The 20,565-nt window shown below is 41.1% G+C and overlaps 2 protein-coding genes across 6 annotated transcripts in view; one reads left to right on the plus strand and one right to left on the minus strand.

Moving 5' to 3' along the window:
* The window catches only part of SLTM (SAFB like transcription modulator), a 52,756-nt gene extending 49,623 nt beyond the window's left edge, over window positions 1-3,133 (plus strand). For all 4 annotated transcript variants that reach the window (XM_069982213.1, XM_069982241.1, XM_069982224.1 and 1 more), the window contains 5 exons: window positions 185-346; window positions 460-765; window positions 1,440-1,572; window positions 2,633-2,781; window positions 2,953-3,133. In XM_069982213.1, coding sequence (XP_069838314.1) covers window positions 185-346; window positions 460-765; window positions 1,440-1,572; window positions 2,633-2,781; window positions 2,953-3,055 — 853 coding nt within the window. In that variant the 3' untranslated portion in view covers window positions 3,056-3,133. The remainder of the gene's footprint in view (window positions 1-184; window positions 347-459; window positions 766-1,439; window positions 1,573-2,632; window positions 2,782-2,952) is intronic.
* A 5,741-nt stretch (window positions 3,134-8,874) lies between these two features.
* Window positions 8,875-20,565, minus strand: part of MINDY2 (MINDY lysine 48 deubiquitinase 2) — a 65,472-nt gene continuing 53,781 nt past the window's right edge. Inside the window, exons 7-10 of one of the 2 annotated variants that reach the window (XR_011364471.1) lie at window positions 18,833-19,006; window positions 11,468-11,647; window positions 10,535-10,721; window positions 10,321-10,408 (exon numbers count right to left, since the gene is read on the minus strand). Coding sequence is in view for 1 of the 2 variants with exons in the window: in XM_069982253.1 (XP_069838354.1) it covers window positions 10,280-10,408; window positions 11,468-11,647; window positions 18,833-19,006 (483 nt within the window). In the remaining variant the exon portion in view is untranslated. Of the gene's footprint in view, window positions 10,409-10,534; window positions 10,722-11,467; window positions 11,648-18,832; window positions 19,007-20,565 lie in introns of both variants that reach the window. The other variant, XM_069982253.1, reaches the window with a different exon arrangement.

The following is a 20,565-nucleotide window of genomic DNA, read 5'->3' on the forward strand; positions in this document are numbered from 1 at the left end:
AACAAAATATCTACTGTAAAACACTTTAAGAGTACATTGAACTTGTAAAGGTTTTTTTGTTTTTCCGGCGCGGCATAGAACAATGCATTGTACGCATTTATTGACTAACATCTATAGTGTATGCATTTGGATGCTAGTATGTATATCTGTCATCTACACTTAATTTTTTGCCTCCTTTCCGTAGAAGAGATAATAACTTCTGGGGTGATAATAAGAAAATGGCTATGGATACAGATTCCCGCTTCAGTCAAGGCTCTGATTACAATCGACAGCAGGGCAGATTCACTGACTTTGATCTTCGAGACCGTGGCCGATATTCAGAGGGTTCATCTGCATCTTTTGAAAGGTACATATATCTAAAGAGAGAGATTATAGATGGATATAATTTTTTTTTTTTTTTTAGAACTGTACAATATTTGGGTTTGTGTTTACTCTCTTTGCTGTTAAATTATTTTATAGACGTGACCGCTTTGTGAACCAGGGGGATGGCAAAAAAAACTTTAACAAGAATTTCAATGACTCAAGAAGAAATGAACCAGCACAACCACGCAATGAGCCACGTGACACAGATAGGAGAGATCGGGATGAACGAAGGCCTGTGGGAATTGACAGACCAGGAGCAAACAGATCTGAGGGTCATGATAGAAGGCTCAGTAATCCAGATATGCAGCATGGCCGTCATCAAAGAGATACTCCAGGAAAACCAACTAATCGATCAACTAGCTGGAAAGAAGGAGGAATGGGAGCAGATAAACGGGAAGCAAGGTACTTAAATGGGCACTTTTCCAAACTTTTTGTATGTTTTTAGGATATCCTAAAATTTGTCTGAGTGTTCCAACCCTGACTGATCACTAGTTATTTGTGCTCTAAGAGCATTCTTCCACTTCTTTGTACCACTTGACCAAAACTATCTTATTATGGTCTTAGTCCCATAGACAGTGAGAGAAGCGTTCTCTCTCCCCCTTTTCCCTTTTGTAATTGGATGGAGTCCAAAGACTCAGACCCTAACTGATCTACAATTTTGATATGTCTCTAGGACATGTCAGACCTTCATTAAAGTGACCGGTACATGTTAAGAATTCAAACTTGAATGTCTGGATCATTGTCCCCCCCCCCCCCCCGAGTGGAATTCTATTGGAATAATTGTTGGTTAAAGTTGTTTGTCAATGCCCTTTATCATGTCAACAATTAGAGGCTGCATAATGCTGTAAAAATGCAACAAATTCTTTACAAATTCATACTTAATTTTTTTTTACTGGATCTGTTGAGGCAATTGTGAGGTTTTATTTTCCCTTATGGACAAATGCCAGACCCCTCCTCTACACACTTAAATAGAATTTCTAAAAAGAACACAACTGTTAATATAAGGATTAAATAACACATGAAAGCATAATTAACGTTAGCAAAAAAAATTAATACCAAGCTTTTTCGTTCAACAGAAGCGACAGACCAGGTCGTGATGCACCAGGTCATTCTGCCAGAGGTGGGCACAGCAATCGTGGCGGTAAATCTGGCTATAGTGGCAGAGATGATCGTGGAGTAATTGTTGGGGACCGTGGAAGCAGTGGACAGGTATGTTGCTTTGTCCGGTATGACTGCTATGTCCGCACTGCATTGTCAGCACAGGCATTAATGTTTTTCTTTTCTTCTGCTGTGTGTTGCGATCAACCTTGCGTTGTTTTGATTCTTGGGTCTTGAATGATTTATAAAAGTACCTAGTTACACCTACAGTGAGTGTTTTTTATCTACTTGTTTTACAAAAAAACATTTATTATGAATACACTTGAAATTGCCCTATTCTCACTCTAACTTTATTGCTATCTAGTAAGGTTTATGGGAGTTCCTTTTTATTGTGATCTGCATTCAAATGGTACCACTAAAAACAGAAGTGACTTTTTTTTTTTTTGTTCCTATCTATTTTATCTTTAAGGGGAAACATCAGCCGGTTAGACCAATGTAACCTGCTGATATCTCCCTTATGTGCACAGGGTGCTGAGGTTGAATTGAAGTCGCTTACCTTTTTATCCTCTGCACCATTTCTGTGTATTTAGTAGTTATATCCACAGGGTAATTAGGCACTTGGTCCCATTCCCCCAGTGTGCAACCATCCCGAGAGCACTGATCTGCACCAGGCAGGATCTGTGCTCTGCAGTGGTAGTCCCTACCCCCAGTGCTCCAAAGTGCCTCAATCCTACCCCCAGTGCTCCAAAGTGCCTCAATTAGCCTGTGGACATTACTACTAAATAGTGGCCTGTGAACAAAAGGTACATATCGGCAGGTTAGGTTTAACTTTTTTTTTTTTTTTTTTAACTATATTGCTTATAGGGATGAGGCTGTTTGCAATAAGAGACTGCTCCTACTGCTACAGAGTCCTAGTTAAGGCACCATGATGGATGTCTGCTAATAGCCCAGGGAGCCACTGGGTATGAAGCGGTCCCGACTCCTTAGCCTGCTCCATACGTCCTTATTGGCACCATGATCTACTAGTATGTCATGATGGCCTAAGTGGTTAATTTTATTTAAGTCATCTAGTGGAACATAGGAAAAACTCAAATGTCATCCACTTTTTCCTGGGCAGGGTGGCCATCTCCTGCATTCTTAAGGGGTTAAAATGTTGATCTTTGCTTTACAGCACTATAATGACGGGAGACATATTGGCCCTGGACGTGACAATGCTGGGCCAAGGAAAGAGTGGCATGGTCCCAACACACAGGGCAGTGGATATGATGGCAGAAGGATGCCAGATGGTCGAAGCGGAGGCATGATGTCATCACATTCCAGGTATGTTACTGGTATATGTATTCATACTTCGTCTTGAAGACCTGTGTAAGATGTATGGATTTATAACTGTAAAAGCCTGCATTTTATTGTGAATGTCCAAATTGTTTTTATATCAAAATATTTTAGTGCATTTTCTTAAGGTGTTTTGTTTTTCCATTTTGCCCCTTCCAGTAATTCTGCAATCAATAGAGTTGTACAGATGCCAGGATCTATTCCGCGAGGAAGTGGCTCTGGATTCAAGTCCTATAAGGGAGCACCTCCGAGAAGATATTAAAGCTTCTGTTACCTGTGTTTCAAAATAACTTATTCATCTGTTAAATACTTTACTAAATTACACAGGACTTTAATACAATTTATTGTCCCGCTTTGTGTTTTTTTTTTTTTTATTGTTTTACTTTTTGTTTTATCACTGAGAATTTTTATTGGTGAATTTAACTTACTGTAAGTAAAGAGTCTGTAAATTCCCCTTATTTGTTTAAAGAATCAAGCTCTATTACAATAGAAACTGCTTCATAGGGGAATTCAGGCAAAGCTAGCTTATGTCCAGTACAGACCTGTGTTCATTTCCTTTCCTATGTCAAGGGGCCTATAACTTAATTACATAAAAAGTGAAAAGCATGACGCACATCATGTGATCATAAAATATGGTATGTACAGTTATATAGCCATGCCTGTACAGTTAGGTTCAACTTAATGGTATGACCAGATCATATGACCACTCGATCAGGCTTTTAAAATGAGTGAGGGGGTAAAACACAGGAAGAAAGTAAATAGATGCATTTTATTCCTGTGTGTGGTGGATGTAACCAGGCTTTTGTATACAAGCAATATTATAAAAGGCAAACAATGTATGTATGGAACACTTTCTCTTTCTATGAATTTATGGCTTTACCTTTTCCAAATTGTAGTATATATAAATATAGTTTGTTTGTTTTTTTACACACTTTGGAACCTAATGGTAAAGCCCCCAAACATTGTTTAGTGTTTTTTTTTATTTGTTACTCTGGTTACAGTGTTGTGTTTGTGAATTCAGGCCACAGAAAGATGTGGTGTTGTCCCCTTCACCCCCCCCTCGATGTCTCATTCACTTTTAGGTGGTAACAATAAACAAGTTTGTTTTTTTTTGTTTTTGTGTGTCCTCTGGATCTTTATTTTTTTTAAGCCATTAAAGGGCAAAAAAAAAACAGCTGGTGAAAAAAAAACACCTTGTGTGCTGAGCTTTTTTTTTTTTTTTACCCCCTCACATCACATGACCTAGTTGCTGGACCACAAAAGGTGCCAAAAATGACAGAAAAAGCGCTGTATGCACAGCAATGTTGTTTTTGAGACAACCAGAAGTTTATGGTACAAAAGATTGCCACAGTTTGTTAAAAAAAAAAAACAACAACATGCTGTGTTTAGTAAAAACTTCCCGAGATCCTCAAATGCTACAGAGGAGAGAAAAATGTCACACCAAAAAACACCTTGTGTGTAAGGCAGATCATAAACTTCCTGGCCGGTTTTCTTCCAAGATATTAAGGCAGTGTGTAGCCAGCTTTAATGACGTTGGCCAGATTTTTGTGTTGTCCATTAGATGTTCTTGATCCATGGCCCTCCCTAATGCCATTACATGTTCCTTTTAGTGTAACGCTGGGTTCCCATGTTTTTTTTTTTTGCAAAAAACGGATGCAATTGTGTGCATTTGTTTTGATCAGTTTTTCCATTAACTTCTATCATGAAAAAAAGAGCAGGTTTTTTTTTTTTAACGTACACAAAAACAGTCAACCTCTTTTGTGTCCGTTAAAAAAAAAAAATCTGTTTTGATCCGTGGTTCCCCACATAAAGGAAGTCAATAGGAAAAACATTAAAATGGATGCACATAATTGCATCCCTTAAAAAAAAGATTGCAAAAACGTAGTGTGAACCCAGCCTAAGGCATGATGAGAGGATCCAATGAATGGATATCCCACTTATCTAACATTCCCTTCCAACAAAGTTGCTGTTTACCCTAAAGACCAATTCTACAATTTCCATAAATGAGAGGCAAAGGGGGCTCTATTTCAGATACCAGAAAGAGATGACTGGGACATGGGGACTCTGCAGGAGGACTCCGGCTGTAGTAAGGAGAGAATAGACTATTATTTTTCTTATAACTGCAGTACAATATCAAAAGTTTTTAACTGCTGGATAACCCCTTTAATTGCAGATGTGAGTCACAAAGTGTAGAGCAGTTCTTCATTAACTAGACTATTGCTTCTCATTTTTAGTCCTCATGGCCCATTAACAGGTCATGTTTTGAGGATATCACATACAAAGAACACCTGTAATAATACCTGATGCACTGAGAATAATATATCACCTGTGAACTAAGGAGATCGTCAAAACATGACCTGTTGGGCTAGGACTTGAGAAGCACTGGATTAGACATACCTGCCAACAGTGTAATACAACCACGAAAGCCTTGTCTAGTGACAACATAGGTTTGATGCATGTCGCTCTCTTATGCTGGGCAAAGGACCAGTGGGCCTCAGTGCTATTCACAGATTTAAAGTGACTGTACCACCAGGCCCATGCTGAAGCACTGGAGGCGGGCTGACCCACCCTTAGTGGGAGGATACCCCAGCCCCTCTATGATAGGGTTCCATTGATTCTAATGGAGTCACATCATGGAGGGGCTGGGGTTTCTTCCCACTAAGGCTGGGTTGGCCCTTCTCCAGTGCTTCAGCCTGGGCCTGGTGGTACAGTCACTTTAAGCCCATAGCGCTGAGTAGAATTGATGGCTCCCAACCATGTTAAAGACCTCAAGGAGAATGCTATGCATCAGTCACTGTTTTCTTTGGTGATATTACAGTGTGGGCAGGTGTGTCTAGTCTGAGAGTATTACTTTAGATTAATGGGGCTGAACTGTACTGCCTTTTGCATCTCTTGGAAACAACCCATGCTTGATTGAGCAGTAAATCAAGCAGGAATGTGATTGGTAGAAGGAACTACAGCCTTAAACACTTCAGGGCCTTGGAAAAGCTGACAGTTTGCACCTGACAATATAAGCATTTTTTTCTACATTATGGAAGCACCGATGAATATATGAAAGGTACAATGAATGGTACAATGAATGTCACCTAACAGTGTGAGCAGTTGGAATTTGAATTGCAGATGACAGATGGGGAGTAATTGTTTGCAGTTATGGTGAGCTGGGTTTCCTTTCTCCTAAAAGGGAATTTCCTACTTACATCTTAAATGTCCAATAGGTGCAAGTCCAAGACTAGTAGCGGACCAATCTGTGAATGTGCCAAGGAGTTAATGTCCCTTAACATTGTGGTCTGTCAAAATGCTAATTGAGGATTTTTCCTTATACATATAATTTAGTGTACAACAACACAATCTTTAGTTTTGTAGTGCTTTATTTTAAATAATTTATGATATAACAATTCATAAGTGTTTAGAATTGACATTGTTACTTGTAGCTTTGTGTTTTGCACTATTATCGCTTATTAGTCTTCAAAGCTGTAAGAACAGATTCCATCAAACTTACACAAGTAACTGATCATAGATAAACATGTATATACACATATGCACTATAAAAAAAAACAAAACACTAATTAGAACACATTTAGACATGGGTGCAGTGCTGCAGAGACACACAAAAAAATGTAAGTCTGAGCATTAGAGGTCATTACAGGAAGGATGCTGAAACCAAAACATCTAAGGAGTCCTAGTGACAAAACGGCTTTAAATGCACACAACCAGCAAGATTTGTAACCTTGTAAAGTTAGAGTCTCTGTCGTATTTTTTTTTTTTTTTTTTGGCAGAAATCAATAATCCAGGCGATTTTAAGAAACTTTGTAATTGGGTTTATTAGCCAAATCTGCCATTATCTGCATGTAAAAAGCCTTTTCCCAGGTCCCCCCCTCCTTCCTCTTTTTCATCCACTCTGAAAAATCTGAAAATTGTGACTTGTTGCAGGAGACGTCCCCTGTCTGCTCTAGGGAGAGGGGAGGGGGGAGGAGGAAGGAGGGAGTTAGCCCGCAGCAGAAAGCAGATAACAGAGGATTACAGGCACGGAGCTGGGTGACAGCTGTAATCTGAGCTCAGACAGGTCACTGGTGACTGTCACAGGAGATATCCCGTGAGGGGATTTGTAGATTAACTCTTTGTTGTCCTGTTTTGGTCTTTTCTTTAGCTCTCTCCATAGGAAAACAATGAAGACAGGGGGGAGAGCTTCAAACTGCTTTTTCATGATAAAAATGCATTTTTCGGATAATAAACCCAATTACAAAGTTTCTGGACTATTGATTTCTGCAAAAAAAAAAATTCACGACAGTGACACTTTAACTTGGAGAACTCAAAATAGGGAGCTAATTGAAAAGGTTGTATATTTTTCATAATTTTCATATGCCATAAGATTATTAGATGGTAAAAAAAAAGTCCACTAAAGGGACTTGAAGCTCACTGTATTTCCAGTGTATACTACTGAGAGATATACTGACAAATTTCTATCACAGATTTTGCAAACATAGAACAAAGAGCACCAGGCTCCACTGCATATAACCAAAGGGACAAGGAAGGAAAGATGCTCACTTGTTCTCTCCTTGGATAATCTTCTACCAACAGGAGTACCAACAGTGCTCCTGTATTTTGTGAATCCTCCTGTTTTACATCCATCACAAATTTTCCTTTTCAGGCTTAAGTATCAAGGTGACCCAGCAGATTATTACATAAAGACCCATGTCCTCACACATTTTAGACCTAAAGGGAGTAAAGAACATAGAGGGGCGCCTACTGGTGCAATAAGGCGAGGTGGGTGGTGTGTCTGATTAGGGTGCTAGATAGACAAACTCACCTTGTGGAGTTGTGCAAAGGATAGGCACAAGTCTCTGTAGACAAAGGAGTGTCACTCAGGAGCCACAGCTCTTCCTCAGGTTGTCACCACCAGCGGTAGGTGGATGCATGCAGAAAAGGTCACCCACGGAGGATCACTGGGACCAGGAGAAGTCCACCTGGGTTTCTCCTGGTCCGATGATCCTGCGTGGGTCACATTTTCTGCATACATTTTAGAACTGATATTTTCACGTAAATGGCCACTAAAAACAAACTATCCATAATTCTTTCCAACCAGCAGAGAAAACAAAATGGCCATATTGCCAGGCATTTTCTAAAATTATAGCACTTTCTGTTGCCAACTATGAAAAGTATAAAGAGGTGTTTTGGGTCAATGTTATGTTTGTAGGTGCTGGATAGGGTTCAGGAAAACTCTAAACATCTGAATCCTTGAACCTTCAAAAGGTCCTGATGTACTGGGTAAGACACCACCTTATTCCAGACTGTGAATGATTTTTGGAATTTTAAAAGGGTATGTGCACCTTTGCAAAAGAGGGGGGGAAAAAATCTACCTGAGAAGCTCATGTTGCATTATGCTGTTACATCATTGCTGCATTGCTTTTTTACTTTTCAAGACTTGCATGGTCTGGCACCCTTGCCTGTGAAGCAGCAAACTGACCACAGTGGGCAGTGCTTAAAGTGACACTGTCACCTCCTTTTTGCATTCTGACATCTCTACACCTGTGTAAAAAATTTAGCGTTTTTCATATCATACGTCCTGGTGCTTGTTCAAGTAAAAAGTGTCCTTTTATCAACTGCAGATTGTATTAAGTGGGCGTGGCCTCACAGCATTAGCCCCGCCCACAACTGCACATTGGCCCAGCACAACAGGCTGGCCGAAAGGTCTAGACCCCACCCCCTTTACATCAGCCAACCAATGGGCGTCAAGGGGGCAGGACCAACCAGAAATTTTTAATCTGTCAATATCACTGTACTATAAACCTGGCACAGAAGCTGCATTAACCTTTTGAACCCAAGTCTGCATATAATCTACATACACAAAGCAGTAGGAATTCCCTACAAACTATTTATTTTTTATTCTGAATGCACTGGAACAAAGAAAAGATGATTGCAAGGTGCACATAGCCTTTCCAGCATACCCAACATTTAGTATGCAATAAGTAACATTTTTTGCAATGTACAGGTCTAGCTTTGTATAAAAGGAGATTAGGTACATGGTAGATTACACGAGACATCTGCTATGGATTGAAAGTCTCCCCTCCCCCCCCTCCCCTCCCATTTTCATATGTAGAACACACATCAGGTGAAAGTTGCCTCAATTACATTTCTCACTATTTGTAGTTTAAGCCAAGTTGCTTATGTAGTAGGACAATGCAATACACACATGTACAGTGTATTTTGTCAATTATAGCATATACATTAATAAGAGAAAAGGTGTAAAGTGCTCCTTAGGCTACACTTATAAATATTAGATGGCGGTATGAGATCTTTTTTAGGCCAGGTTCAGACGTTGCAGCTTCAGCGTGGCCAACAACCTGCTGCCACAACATGTGAATCCAAAACTTTTGGGTAAGTGTAGAGTATATTAGGAAGAAAGAATGTCAAATAATAATATTTACATCAAGACACAAGCTTCAGTGTTGTATGAAAATCTTGCAAGTAGCAATCGTAGAAAAAAAATGTAGTTTATAGGTTATTATAAAAAGACACAAATGAGTGTGAATGAATCACAGACTGATTGTCAATCCATAAAACACTGAGAAGGACATTACCCAGAATGCTCAGAGAGAAATACCGCTCTCTGGTCACTCATACAACGATTGCAGGTCCAACTGGACAAGACTAAGAACCTCATTATGTACCTACCTTACTTAAAGTTAGCCCACAGACTATGTCTGCATACTGCAGTATGTAACAGTCTCACTTTTATTGGTTTAAAAGGTATTTCCCTTAAGTTCTTAGACCAGACAAACACAAACCAATCCATTTGTACAACCGTGTTACCACAAACAGAACAATATATACATGAAAAAAAAAAAAATCACACTGGTCCTAAATATTAAAAAAGTGTAATTTGTCACAAAATCTTCAAACCTGATATTTTTAGGCACAATGCCCAGGTTATGACACAGTGTAGGGGTATGTATTCCCTTACTTAAACTGAAAAGAGTCTATGTAGCAAGGTGTAAAAACAGGGCTTGGACCAACCAGATACTGCAAGGCGACACAGCACAGGTGGTAAAAGAATAAGGGCTGAACTGATAAGAGCGAAGCATGCTGGGACATTATACTTCATCTAGCTTTCCCTTACTCCTGTGCCCGTTATAATAGTATATTCCTCCAAGTCTAAGACTTACCTGACAAAAGGTAACCACTTGTTTGCTTCCTGTGGTCACAATGTTCTGCAATATTTTATGGCTAATTATCATGAAAGAAGCTACGGTTTATTTTAAAAGCTGTAGTGGTGCACTTCTTGTTCCAAAATGTTGGACAAGGGTACGCAATATTATCACACAACTCCAAATGACGAGAGAGTCTTAACAGGTCTGTAACAAATTCCCCCTTTTCAAACTGAAACACGGCTTGGGGGTTTTCAGGCACAGATGGCTTAAAACCGTTGTCTCTTCCTCTTTACACCAACACGCCTCTTTATGGATTCAGAATAAGACATTTATTTCCGTTATAAAATTATGCAAGAATTCTTGTCCTTTTCCTTTTCTTTGGGCTCTTTCCTCTTCTTCTCACTGCTTCCTGGTAATCGACCACTGGCGGGACTGGCAACTGCCTGAGGTGGCTGTCCTGGCTGTAACTAAAGCAGAAAATGCAATGAGAAAAACAATAAAATATATTGCCTACAGTAGATGAAGATAAATGTTATTTATACACTCGGTCACACTATATGCACCCAGAAGGAAACAAGCTACTATCACAAAACCTATTCCGGGACAGCTGTAGTTGCCTTCCAAGCACATCCCAGGCGTGCTCTATTGGCGAGAGGGAGTACGTCATATCCTTGAAGACATTGTTGGAAGAGTTGTGCAGTATGTGGATGAGCATTGTCTTGCTGATAAATGGCACCTGGGTCTTTTGAAAGCATAGACAGTACAACCGGCGTTAGGGTCCTATTACATGGAGAGATTTTTAATGATTAACGATAAATGATTGCAAACGAGATTGTTTATCGTTAACCTAAAATAGTTCACCATATTACACAGAACGATAGTCGTTAGTTATGATCGTTTACTCCTTCTGATCCCAGCAAAACTATTTTTTGATCGTTGCCTACAATTACACAGAACGATTATCGTTTAAATTCCATAATCGTCCCATATAATAGGCCCCTAAAATGCCCGCATAACCGTGAGCCGTCAAAGTGCCTTGAAGAACAACGAGAGGTGATCGCATGTCCCAACAAATCGCTCCCCACTTTGTGTAATCGCTGTATGCCACGCAACAACAAATGCCGGATGAGCACTGAGACTGAATCGAGATTCATTGCTGAAGATCACACCTACAGTCGGTCACACTCCAGCTTGGCAAAAATCCAATCCACTGCCTGGATGCATATATTTTTGGTGACAGAGTGTTTAGAAACATTTTAGATTGTAGTCCTGTATGTATAAATTCTGTATCTCCTTTTGCCACTGCTGAGTAGATCTATAAAGAAATCAGCAATTCACTTCATCCAAGCATCCTACAAAATCGAGGAGTAAGTGTAAAGAAAAGACTGAGCCGACGTGTAATTCTTGCCTTATCCTTATATTGCAATCCTCTACCACTTGTGCACCTTCACGATCATAGAATTTATTTATGTATAGCCTAAAATGACTTAATAGTAAATTGTGGATTTGATTGTTTGCTATATTACCGGCTGAGGGGCAGAGGCTGCTGCCTGCTCTTGTTCCTGGTAATACTGTGAGGCTCTCCGGTCCTCTTCTTCCTGAAGTTTTTTAGCCAATTCTAGATCACTAATGCCTTCTGGTATCTGTTCCCAGTCAATGTCTTGGTTCTGCTGCTCTTGCTGTAGTGATAAAGCCATCAGATAGTCCTAGGAAAGATACAGAAAGAGAAGAGGCCTTAAAAAATTAAGTGTCATTGGCAACTTATATCATTGAATCAACAACTCATAGACTCCCTACAATCCTCACTCTCCCCAATCTCATCCCTCACCTGCCCAAACATGGCCACACAACACTACCACAACACTCTGAAAACGACCCTAGACTCTGTAGCCCCCCCTACTCTCCGCACACCCCGCCACAGATGCCAGCAGCCCTGGCACACCCCAGAAACTCGCTTTCTTCGGCGGTGCTCTAGGACTGCTGAACGTCTGTGGAGGAAATCGAGAACCTCTGCGGATTTCATTCATTACAAATTCACCCTCAAATCTTATTACTCCACCCTTCACCTCGCCAAACAATCTTATTTCACCTCCCTCATCTCTTCACTGTCAAAAAATCCAAAACGCCTTTTCGACACCATTAATTCTCTTCTCAAGCCCAAAGCACAGTCACCTATCACTGACCTCTGTGCTGAAGATTTGGCCTCCTACTTCAAATCCAAAATTGACACCATCCGTTCTGACATCACCTCCCAGCCCCAAAGCCCCATAGATCCCATCCCCTCTCCCACCTTCTCTTCACTCTCTGCTTTTGATCCAGTGACAGAGGAAGAAGGCTCCAAGCTCTTCTCCTCCTCTCGTCCTACTACCTGCCCTAGTGACCCTATTCCCTCACACCTCCTCCAGTCCCTCTCTCCTGCTGTCACTACTCACCTCACTAAAATATTCAACCTCTCCCTCTCCTCTGGTATCTTTCCCTCCTCATTCAAGCACTCTGTAATCACCCCGCTACTGAAAAAAACCTTCTCTAGACCCATCCTGTGCAGCCAACTATCGACCTGTCTCCAATCTCCCCTTCATCTCTAAGCTCCTGGAACGTCTCGTCTACTCTCGCCTAACCCGCTATCTCTCCGATAACTCTCTTCTTGACCCTCTACAGTCTGGCTTCCGACCCCTTCACTCCACCGAAGCTGCTCTCACCAAGGTGTCAAACGATCTGCTGAAGGCCAAGTCACAAGGAAACTACTCCTTGCTGATTCTCCTGGATCTCTCAGCAGCGTTTGACACTGTGGACCACCAGCTTCTTCTCTCCATGCTCAGCTCTCTTGGTCTTAAGGACTCTGTTCTCTCCTGGTTCTCTTCCTACCTCTCTGACCGCTCCTTCAGTGTGACCTTCTCTGGCTCTGCTTCTTCTCCCTTACCTCTTACTGTTGGGGTTCCCCAGGGGTCAGTCCTGGGTCCCCTCCTCTTCTCCCTCTATACAGCCCCCATCGGACAGACTATCAGCAGGTTTGGCCTGCAATACCATCTCTATGCTGATGACACCCAGTTATATACTTCCTCCCGCGACATCTCCCCTGCCTTCCTGCAAAATACAAGTGACTGCCTATCTGCTCTCTCTAACACTATGACCTCGCTGTTCCTCAAACTTAATCTCTCTAAAACTGAACTTCTTGTATTTCCTCCTTCTAACAAACCTAAACCCGACATCTCCCTCTCAGTCTGTGGTACTAGCATCACTCCTGTGCATCAGGCTCGATGTCTGGGGGTCATGCTAGACACTGACCTATCCTTCACTCCCTATATCCAAGCTCTTACACGCTCCTGTCATCTTCATCTCAAAAACATCTCCAGAATCCGTCCATTTCTCACCACTGATACCGCTCAGACTCTGACTGTCACCCTGATCCATTCCCGTCTTGACTACTGTAACTCCCTACTAATCGGTCTTCCTTTCTCTAAGCTCTCCCCTCTCCAGTCTATCCTGAACGCAGCAGCCAGGCTCATCTTCCTCTCCAGCCGCTATACCGACGTCTCCCTTCTGTGCCAGTCACTGCACTGGTTACCTATTAAATATAGAACACAGTTCAAACTCCTCACCCTCACCCATAAAGCTCTCCACAACTCTGCCCCTCCACACGTCTCCTCCCTCATCTCCACCTATCATCCTTCCCGTGCTCCTCTGCGTTCTGCTAATGATCTTACACTAACCTCTTCTTTAATCAGAACTTCTCATTCCCGCCTCCAAGACTTCTCTCGTGCTGCACCAGTTCTCTGGAACTCTTTACCCAAATACCTCAGACTTATTTCCAACATCCCCAGTTTCAAGCGCGCCCTGAAGACCCATCTCTTCAGGCGTGCTTATAACATTTCGTAATCTCGTCTCCCTTTGCTATCCCCTCTCTATAACTTCTTTGGTGCTAGGTACACTGTCCTTGTTATCTGAGCTTAGAAAATGGACTGTGATTGACTTGCCCAGCCTCCTATAGGCACTTAAAGACTCCATGTACAATGACTGGAACATTGACAAATAAAGCACTTGTTGCCTCTCGTGTTACTCCCAGTCATCCTAGCCTGTAAGCTCTTGAGAGCAGGTCTCTAATTTGTTATTGTAATTTATTCATTGTATAATTTAATATATAACCTGTAATGTATTTATATATTTAAATAAGCGCTGCGGAATCTGTTGGCGCTATACAAATAAATATTATTATTATTATTATTATTATATATCACCCTCTGGTGAAGTAGAAATGTACAGGCAACACTACCATAACCAGAGAGCTTTACTGGTGATAATGTAGGTTCTAACCATGGCCACTACCTGTAATGTCTACCTAAATATTTATTACTTGCCATCACGCCACCTATCTCACTGTCCCATAAGCCATCATTCCTGCACAAATTCCCAATCACAGCTCAACAGACACTGTGTACCCACACATAAAAAATACCAGGCCAGAAAGTTATTGCTCAGATACTTTTTTTCTGTTCTCTCAGACACAATATATATGAAGCATCTCCTGCTTCAGCAAAATTCTGATATGAAGTAAAAGTTACCTAGGGGGTTCAGTCTGAGATATGCTCTTAAGCTCCAGTGCTTCATTTACTTTGTAAAAAGTGCTGATCTATAAGGTACCAGCAGCAGCTTCTTACAAATACCTGCACTCTCTCTTCATTAGGATGGAACATATATTGCTTGATTGCACCTACTGACCTGAATATGCCACAAAATAATAAAAGACACGGTTTCTGGCATCCTGAGAATCAGTGCATACACAGCAGGTAGACTCTACAACAACAAGCTGACTAGACAGAGAGGTCTGCCATTTTGAATGATACACAAGTGCGGTTTGCAGATCAGTATTTTGACAAGATGTCAGGTAGATCAAAGCCTTAAAATAGTTTTGTGTGGATCAAGAAAAAAATATATTTCCTATAAGTGACCCACACTTCCCCTTTTTTACTATCCAATTTCAATTTATAGTGAGATTATTAAAATTAATTTTAAACAAAATTGAGCACCAAGTTGTCACACGTACTGTGTGAGGAGCCTTTAGTGGGTGGGGGCCCTTAGCAAGCACTATTACTGTGTAATTTTTGGACAGCCAGTTTTTTTATAGATGAAACCAGTTTAAAAGATGCTTTACTAGTGAAAATCAGCCAAAACACGCAGCACAAAACATAATTCACAGTAAAATGCTGGTGACTTCAAAACACAACTGGATGAAAAACAAAAAGGAACACAAAATTTAAAAGGAATCTGTCAACTCTCGGGCGCTACCTAAAGTGCTGACCATGTACTGTAGCTGGCTGTCCCCTTGTGAGCATGGTACCTTTTGGTAATTTGTCCGTGCAATGGATTATGCACAATCTCACGTCTCCTACTGTAATGAAGTGTCAAAGAGGAGTTCATTGTGTCACACCTCTCCACTCCTTTCTCCTCTTCATGGATAATCAATGCTGCCCGGCCTCCTGCTCGCTCAGCTGTCAGCCAGTGTCTTTAGTCGCAGATCAGTCCTCTGTAGGCAGTTTATGTCTGAAAGAAACAGGATGGAGGCACAGCCGTGCCGAAGATCAGGGACTTTCAGGCGCTGTAACTGATGGGTGTCGTAGTAGTGTGTAAACAGTTAACTTTATTGGATAGATAACTTTGTTTGGAGGCATTGTCACTTCGTCAGATCGCGCCTCAAAACGTGTTATCTATGCAATAAAGTTAACTGTTTATTCGCTACTACAACTCCCTATTAGTTTACTAGTGAAAACTGCTTGCCGTTCAGCGCCTGAAAGTCCTGGATCTTCAGCACAGCTGTGCTTCTAACCTGCGACCCTGCTCTGATTTCTTACCGGAATGCTCCAGCCCCGTGGACTGGCTGCAAGAGGCAGTATTTGACCAAGTGATTGGCGGTGTCGCACGCGGAGCATGACCACCTCAGGTGAGCGACTTTTGAGCCATAGCTAAATTTTAGTTTCCAGTATGCAGTGTTACGCTATGTGCGCCCCCAATGTCTGAGAGAAACACTCAGATATAGTTAAATCTCAGAGCCCAAAATGTGTTATAGCTGTGATCTAGGGGTATTTCACCTGTCTAGAGACCTGCCAGCAGTTCATTTTATGGTTTAAATATGTATGATTTTTTGGTTCAAATCCCCTGATGGAAATGAAATATAGGTCTTTTTTCTCTCATTATTGGTCAGTATTTTGCACCAAAAACCAGAAGTGGATTGAAAACACAGAAAGGCTATGTTCCCACACTGTTGAAATCGAGTGGATGGTCGCCATTTAATGGCAAATAATGGCCATTATTTCCAAACAACAGCGATTATTTGCCATTAAATGGCGGCCATCCACTCAATTTCAACAGTGTGGGAACAGAGCCTTTCTGTGTTTTTAGTCCACTCCTGGTTTTGTTTGCGAAATACTGCCAAAAATACTGAGAAAAAATATTGTAAGGGAACATAGCCTAAAAAATGATACAATAATAAGAAAAAAAATAAAAATAAAAGACCTATACAGGGGATTTGAAACATAGAATGAACTGCTGACAGGTCTTTAGACAGGTGAGTTACCCCTAGACCATAGCTCCAACACACTTGGGGTCAGAGATTCAACTATATCTGCGTGTTTTTTTTTTAGACAAAACCTGCTTATAGAAGACTGATCTGCAATCAGAGACACTGGCTGACAGCTTAGCAAGCAGGAGGCCGAGAGGCACTGATTATTCATGAAGAGGGAGGAGGAAGGAGTGGTGAGGTGTGCCACAGTGTGGCACAATCAACTCCTGTTTGACTCTACATTAGTGGGAGACCTAAAATTATGCATAATCCACTGCACGGACAAATTACCAAAAGGCAACATGCTCACAAGGGATTGCCAACTACAGCACACTTAGGTAGGGCCCAGGAATGACAGATTCCCTTTAAGAACCCAACTTACTAATGTTGTTTAATGACTCGGGGTGTAGCAGCAGACACATATAAGGGGACCTTACCTATATAGTCTATAGCAGAGCAGCTCCATGGCCGTTTTTTTTTTTTTTTTTTGGTCAGAAGATACTGATCAAGAAGCCTTTCAGGAGGCTTTAGGAAATAGTATATCCTGACCGTAAAAACAGGGGGAAAATAAATTATAAAAACACATTCTTACCTGCTGCATGGCAACACAGCACTGCATTTGACTGTATGCTCTCCTGACCTATCTTCTAGAACGAACACCCTTCAAGAAAAATCCTGAAGAGTATCCATGCCCAATAAAACCCTATGGGTCAGGAAATCTATCCAGATGTCCTGATAAGCAATCCAGATAGATTTTCCTGACGCGTGCAAGGCACCTCATATAATTTTCATGTAGGCTAGGTTGCCATGATTAGGAATTGTGTGGTTGAAAAATTATGGGATTAATTGTGGTATTTGCCTAGTATGATAGTCTGCTGTTTTATTCGGACCATTATTAAAAGTATGTTTTAATGGATACAGTGGTGGACATAATTACTTCTGTAATGGGGAGAAGAAATGGACCATCTGTGCTCTATATAAGGAGAGAACAGCGACCACTACTCCCCCCATCCAGCTTAGGTTGTATATACATGCAGGGACATCGCTGGACCTAAGTGGTAGTCAGCTAGTAGTCGGCCATATTCCCGCTCATCTGTACTACAACACTTATGCAATGCAGAAGAGCAGACTGCCTGTGCTGGCTACCTCTATCATGTTACCTATGATGGCTGGGTGGTGTTTGTGTGGTTCTTATTTCTGATTGGCCAGTGGTCACTAGGGGGAGGGAATGTGGAAGGTATTACAAGTAGGAGTGGTGGAAGGGGGCAGCCTCCGGCACGCAGAGAATGCTAGTCTATTTAGCTTAGCAGGTCCATCCTGACTGCACTAGTCCTGCCTGTTGGCCCATTGCTCTTTATGAATGTTCATCCAGTGCACTGCAGTGATGGGGGCAGAGCATTGCTTCTAACCAGAAAAATCTGTATCATTTATAAAAAGGCTATTTCCTACCCTAGATGTACTGTTTGTCCAACAGAATGTGTCGATGGTCATTACCGGCTATTTCACAGAAGAAAGTAAAACACAACTAAATACCAGCACTTCTACGGAATGGAAATACACATTGATGCGGTCATCAATTCAGCACATTAGTGATGCTAACTGCTATACTTTACTAAACTCTGGAGTTTCAGCGCCAGGCTGCAAACATGAAAACAAATAATTATAGGGTGCCAAAGTCATCAGCAGTTGTCGCAGAGCTGATAAATAATGTATTGAAGTCTCATAAGCTTTGCGGTAACACAAGGCGGTGATATGACAACAGTACTCAATCACTGCTCACATCAGTAGGATTCTTGTGCTAATGGCAAAAATCAAATAGAATTTTCGACATGATTCCCGGAATAAAAAGATAATAAAGAGCCCTGTTGTGAATCTGTTAAAACTCTTTGATTAAACCGGAGGCCTTGCCAGAGACTGAACTCCCACAGAGGGCATCAGAGCTACGCTACATCAAGTTAACACTTTCACGACAATTATTTAGCAGTAAAGCTGCAATTTAACAAGCACATGAAGCATCTAAAAGGTCCCCAAACACATTTTACATGTGTTATTCATGTGTATGGGGAAGACATGGAAGATAACTATCGGCCGAACGTCCACGGCCATTTTTCTCATTACTTTTCACACTCCGTGAAGACTGAATAGAAATGTTGCCAATTCTAGCATAAACTACTGCAACTATTTTTTGGTATAGTTTATACTTGAACTGTTCAACAAATATGGGTCAAAGACTAACATTTTATGGGTCAATAAAAAAAATCCTTCTGAAACTCAAGCTCAAACAAATCTAATGACAAGAAGTACAATTTATTGTCTGCACAACCAATGAGCACCATACCTGATCAATCTGGTCTTGCTGTCCCTGGTACACAGTTTCTGGATCAGATGGCGGTCTAAGGTGGAATTCAGAGTCACAAAAGTTTCCATCTCCATCCACATTATGTAAACTTTCCCATACAATGTTTTCTTCTGTGAGAAATCCCTGGTCCGTAACAAGCAAGTACAGCAGTCCCTAAATGAAAAAGTTTTATGAATTCACAATAACCGGGGGGGAGGGGGGGGGGGTGAATAAAACAAAAAACTATTAGGATATTAGATGTACTTATATACAATCTGCTGGTGTGCCTAATGGTCTGGATACAGGAAGCAGGAGAATCTCAGCTCAGTGTATATATGTATATCATGTACTGTGCTATGTGCACTGAGCCCTTGTGCTGTCCGATTCACTGAAGTTAGGTTTAAAGGGGTATTCCAAATAAACATAACTTTTGATATGTTGCTGCCCATGGTGAGACTAACAATTTCATTTCATTGTGTGAGCTTTTCTTTCCTTCTCCCCCCTCCCTTCTGAGATGGCTGAGGGTTATACTTCAGACAAAGCAATAGAATTGTAGAGCCATTAAAACAGGCCACTAATAAATACACTTCTATCCCCTCTTGTTGCCTTTTGGAACATTTATCTTCCATGCTGTGCATTTTGCTGTTTATGTGATAATTTGATAGAAAGATCCTAGGAGGTATTTTGGCAGAGCCTTTTCAGCATTTCGCTCTACAGCAATAATTCAGAAGCTCAATTATAGCTTAGAAAAACAGCATATAATTCACTATTTGTAGGGTCTACTCAGCAGAAATATGTTCATTTAAGTAGGTCGTTTGAAGCACAAAACCTATCTTGCAGTATTAAAACCAAACTGCGGAAGTCCACAGTCCATGAACGATGGCAATTCTCTGCCCATGACAATGAGCACACTGATATAATAACACACCACAATATCTAGATTAAATTAGGCAACTCCGCTCTCCAATTAATTCTGGCTCAGAAGCCGTGAAAATTTCACCTCTCTTTATCCAATGAAAAATTAATATTATTTTAATGACAATCAACAGGGATCCTGAAATTCTCTCAGCTCGGGCTTTTTATATGATCGGCTAATTATAGAGCTATTAATTTCTCACCAAGGAGAAGAGAGAGAATAATGCAGAAGTGAACCTTTCTAGTCCCAAAGATCACTCCACCAGATAATTGTATTATACTGAAAACCATGCTAGTGAGCAGCCAGACCAGGCTTAGCTTCAAAGCATTGTTTTATCACATACAACCCCCTTCTAAATTCAGGCGGGTTGCACCCCCAGCTCTCGGCAACTGCTGATCTTGCCAGGAAAGTTTAGAGGGCCGCTAGGCACTTCTTTTGCTGCAACCGCATGTAGTATTCCATTGCAGCTACTCAAGTCAATGGCTGTCCACTTAATACAAGGGCTGAAAAATACTGACCAAAAATACTGTGTGTGAAGATAGCCTTATAGTGTAATTCATAAGAGAATCTGGTTTAACCTAGTTAAAGTGCGGACATCTATACAATAAAAAAGTTACTTATTAGATATGCTATCCAGAAAGGTTAATTTGGGAAGAAGGGGGGTGGTGGCTTCCAGTGTAGATAAGTAGCCATTGGTTTGCTATGTATTGCAATAGGCTATGTAATATATCTTCTGTATACTGCAGCACAAATTCTCTGTTCATAATTTATAATATGGTCAGGCATAAGGCTGTCATGCAGGAAACACACACATGGT

This window comes from Dendropsophus ebraccatus, chromosome 1, assembly GCF_027789765.1.
Source record: "Dendropsophus ebraccatus isolate aDenEbr1 chromosome 1, aDenEbr1.pat, whole genome shotgun sequence".
NCBI lineage: Eukaryota > Metazoa > Chordata > Amphibia > Anura > Hylidae > Dendropsophus > Dendropsophus ebraccatus.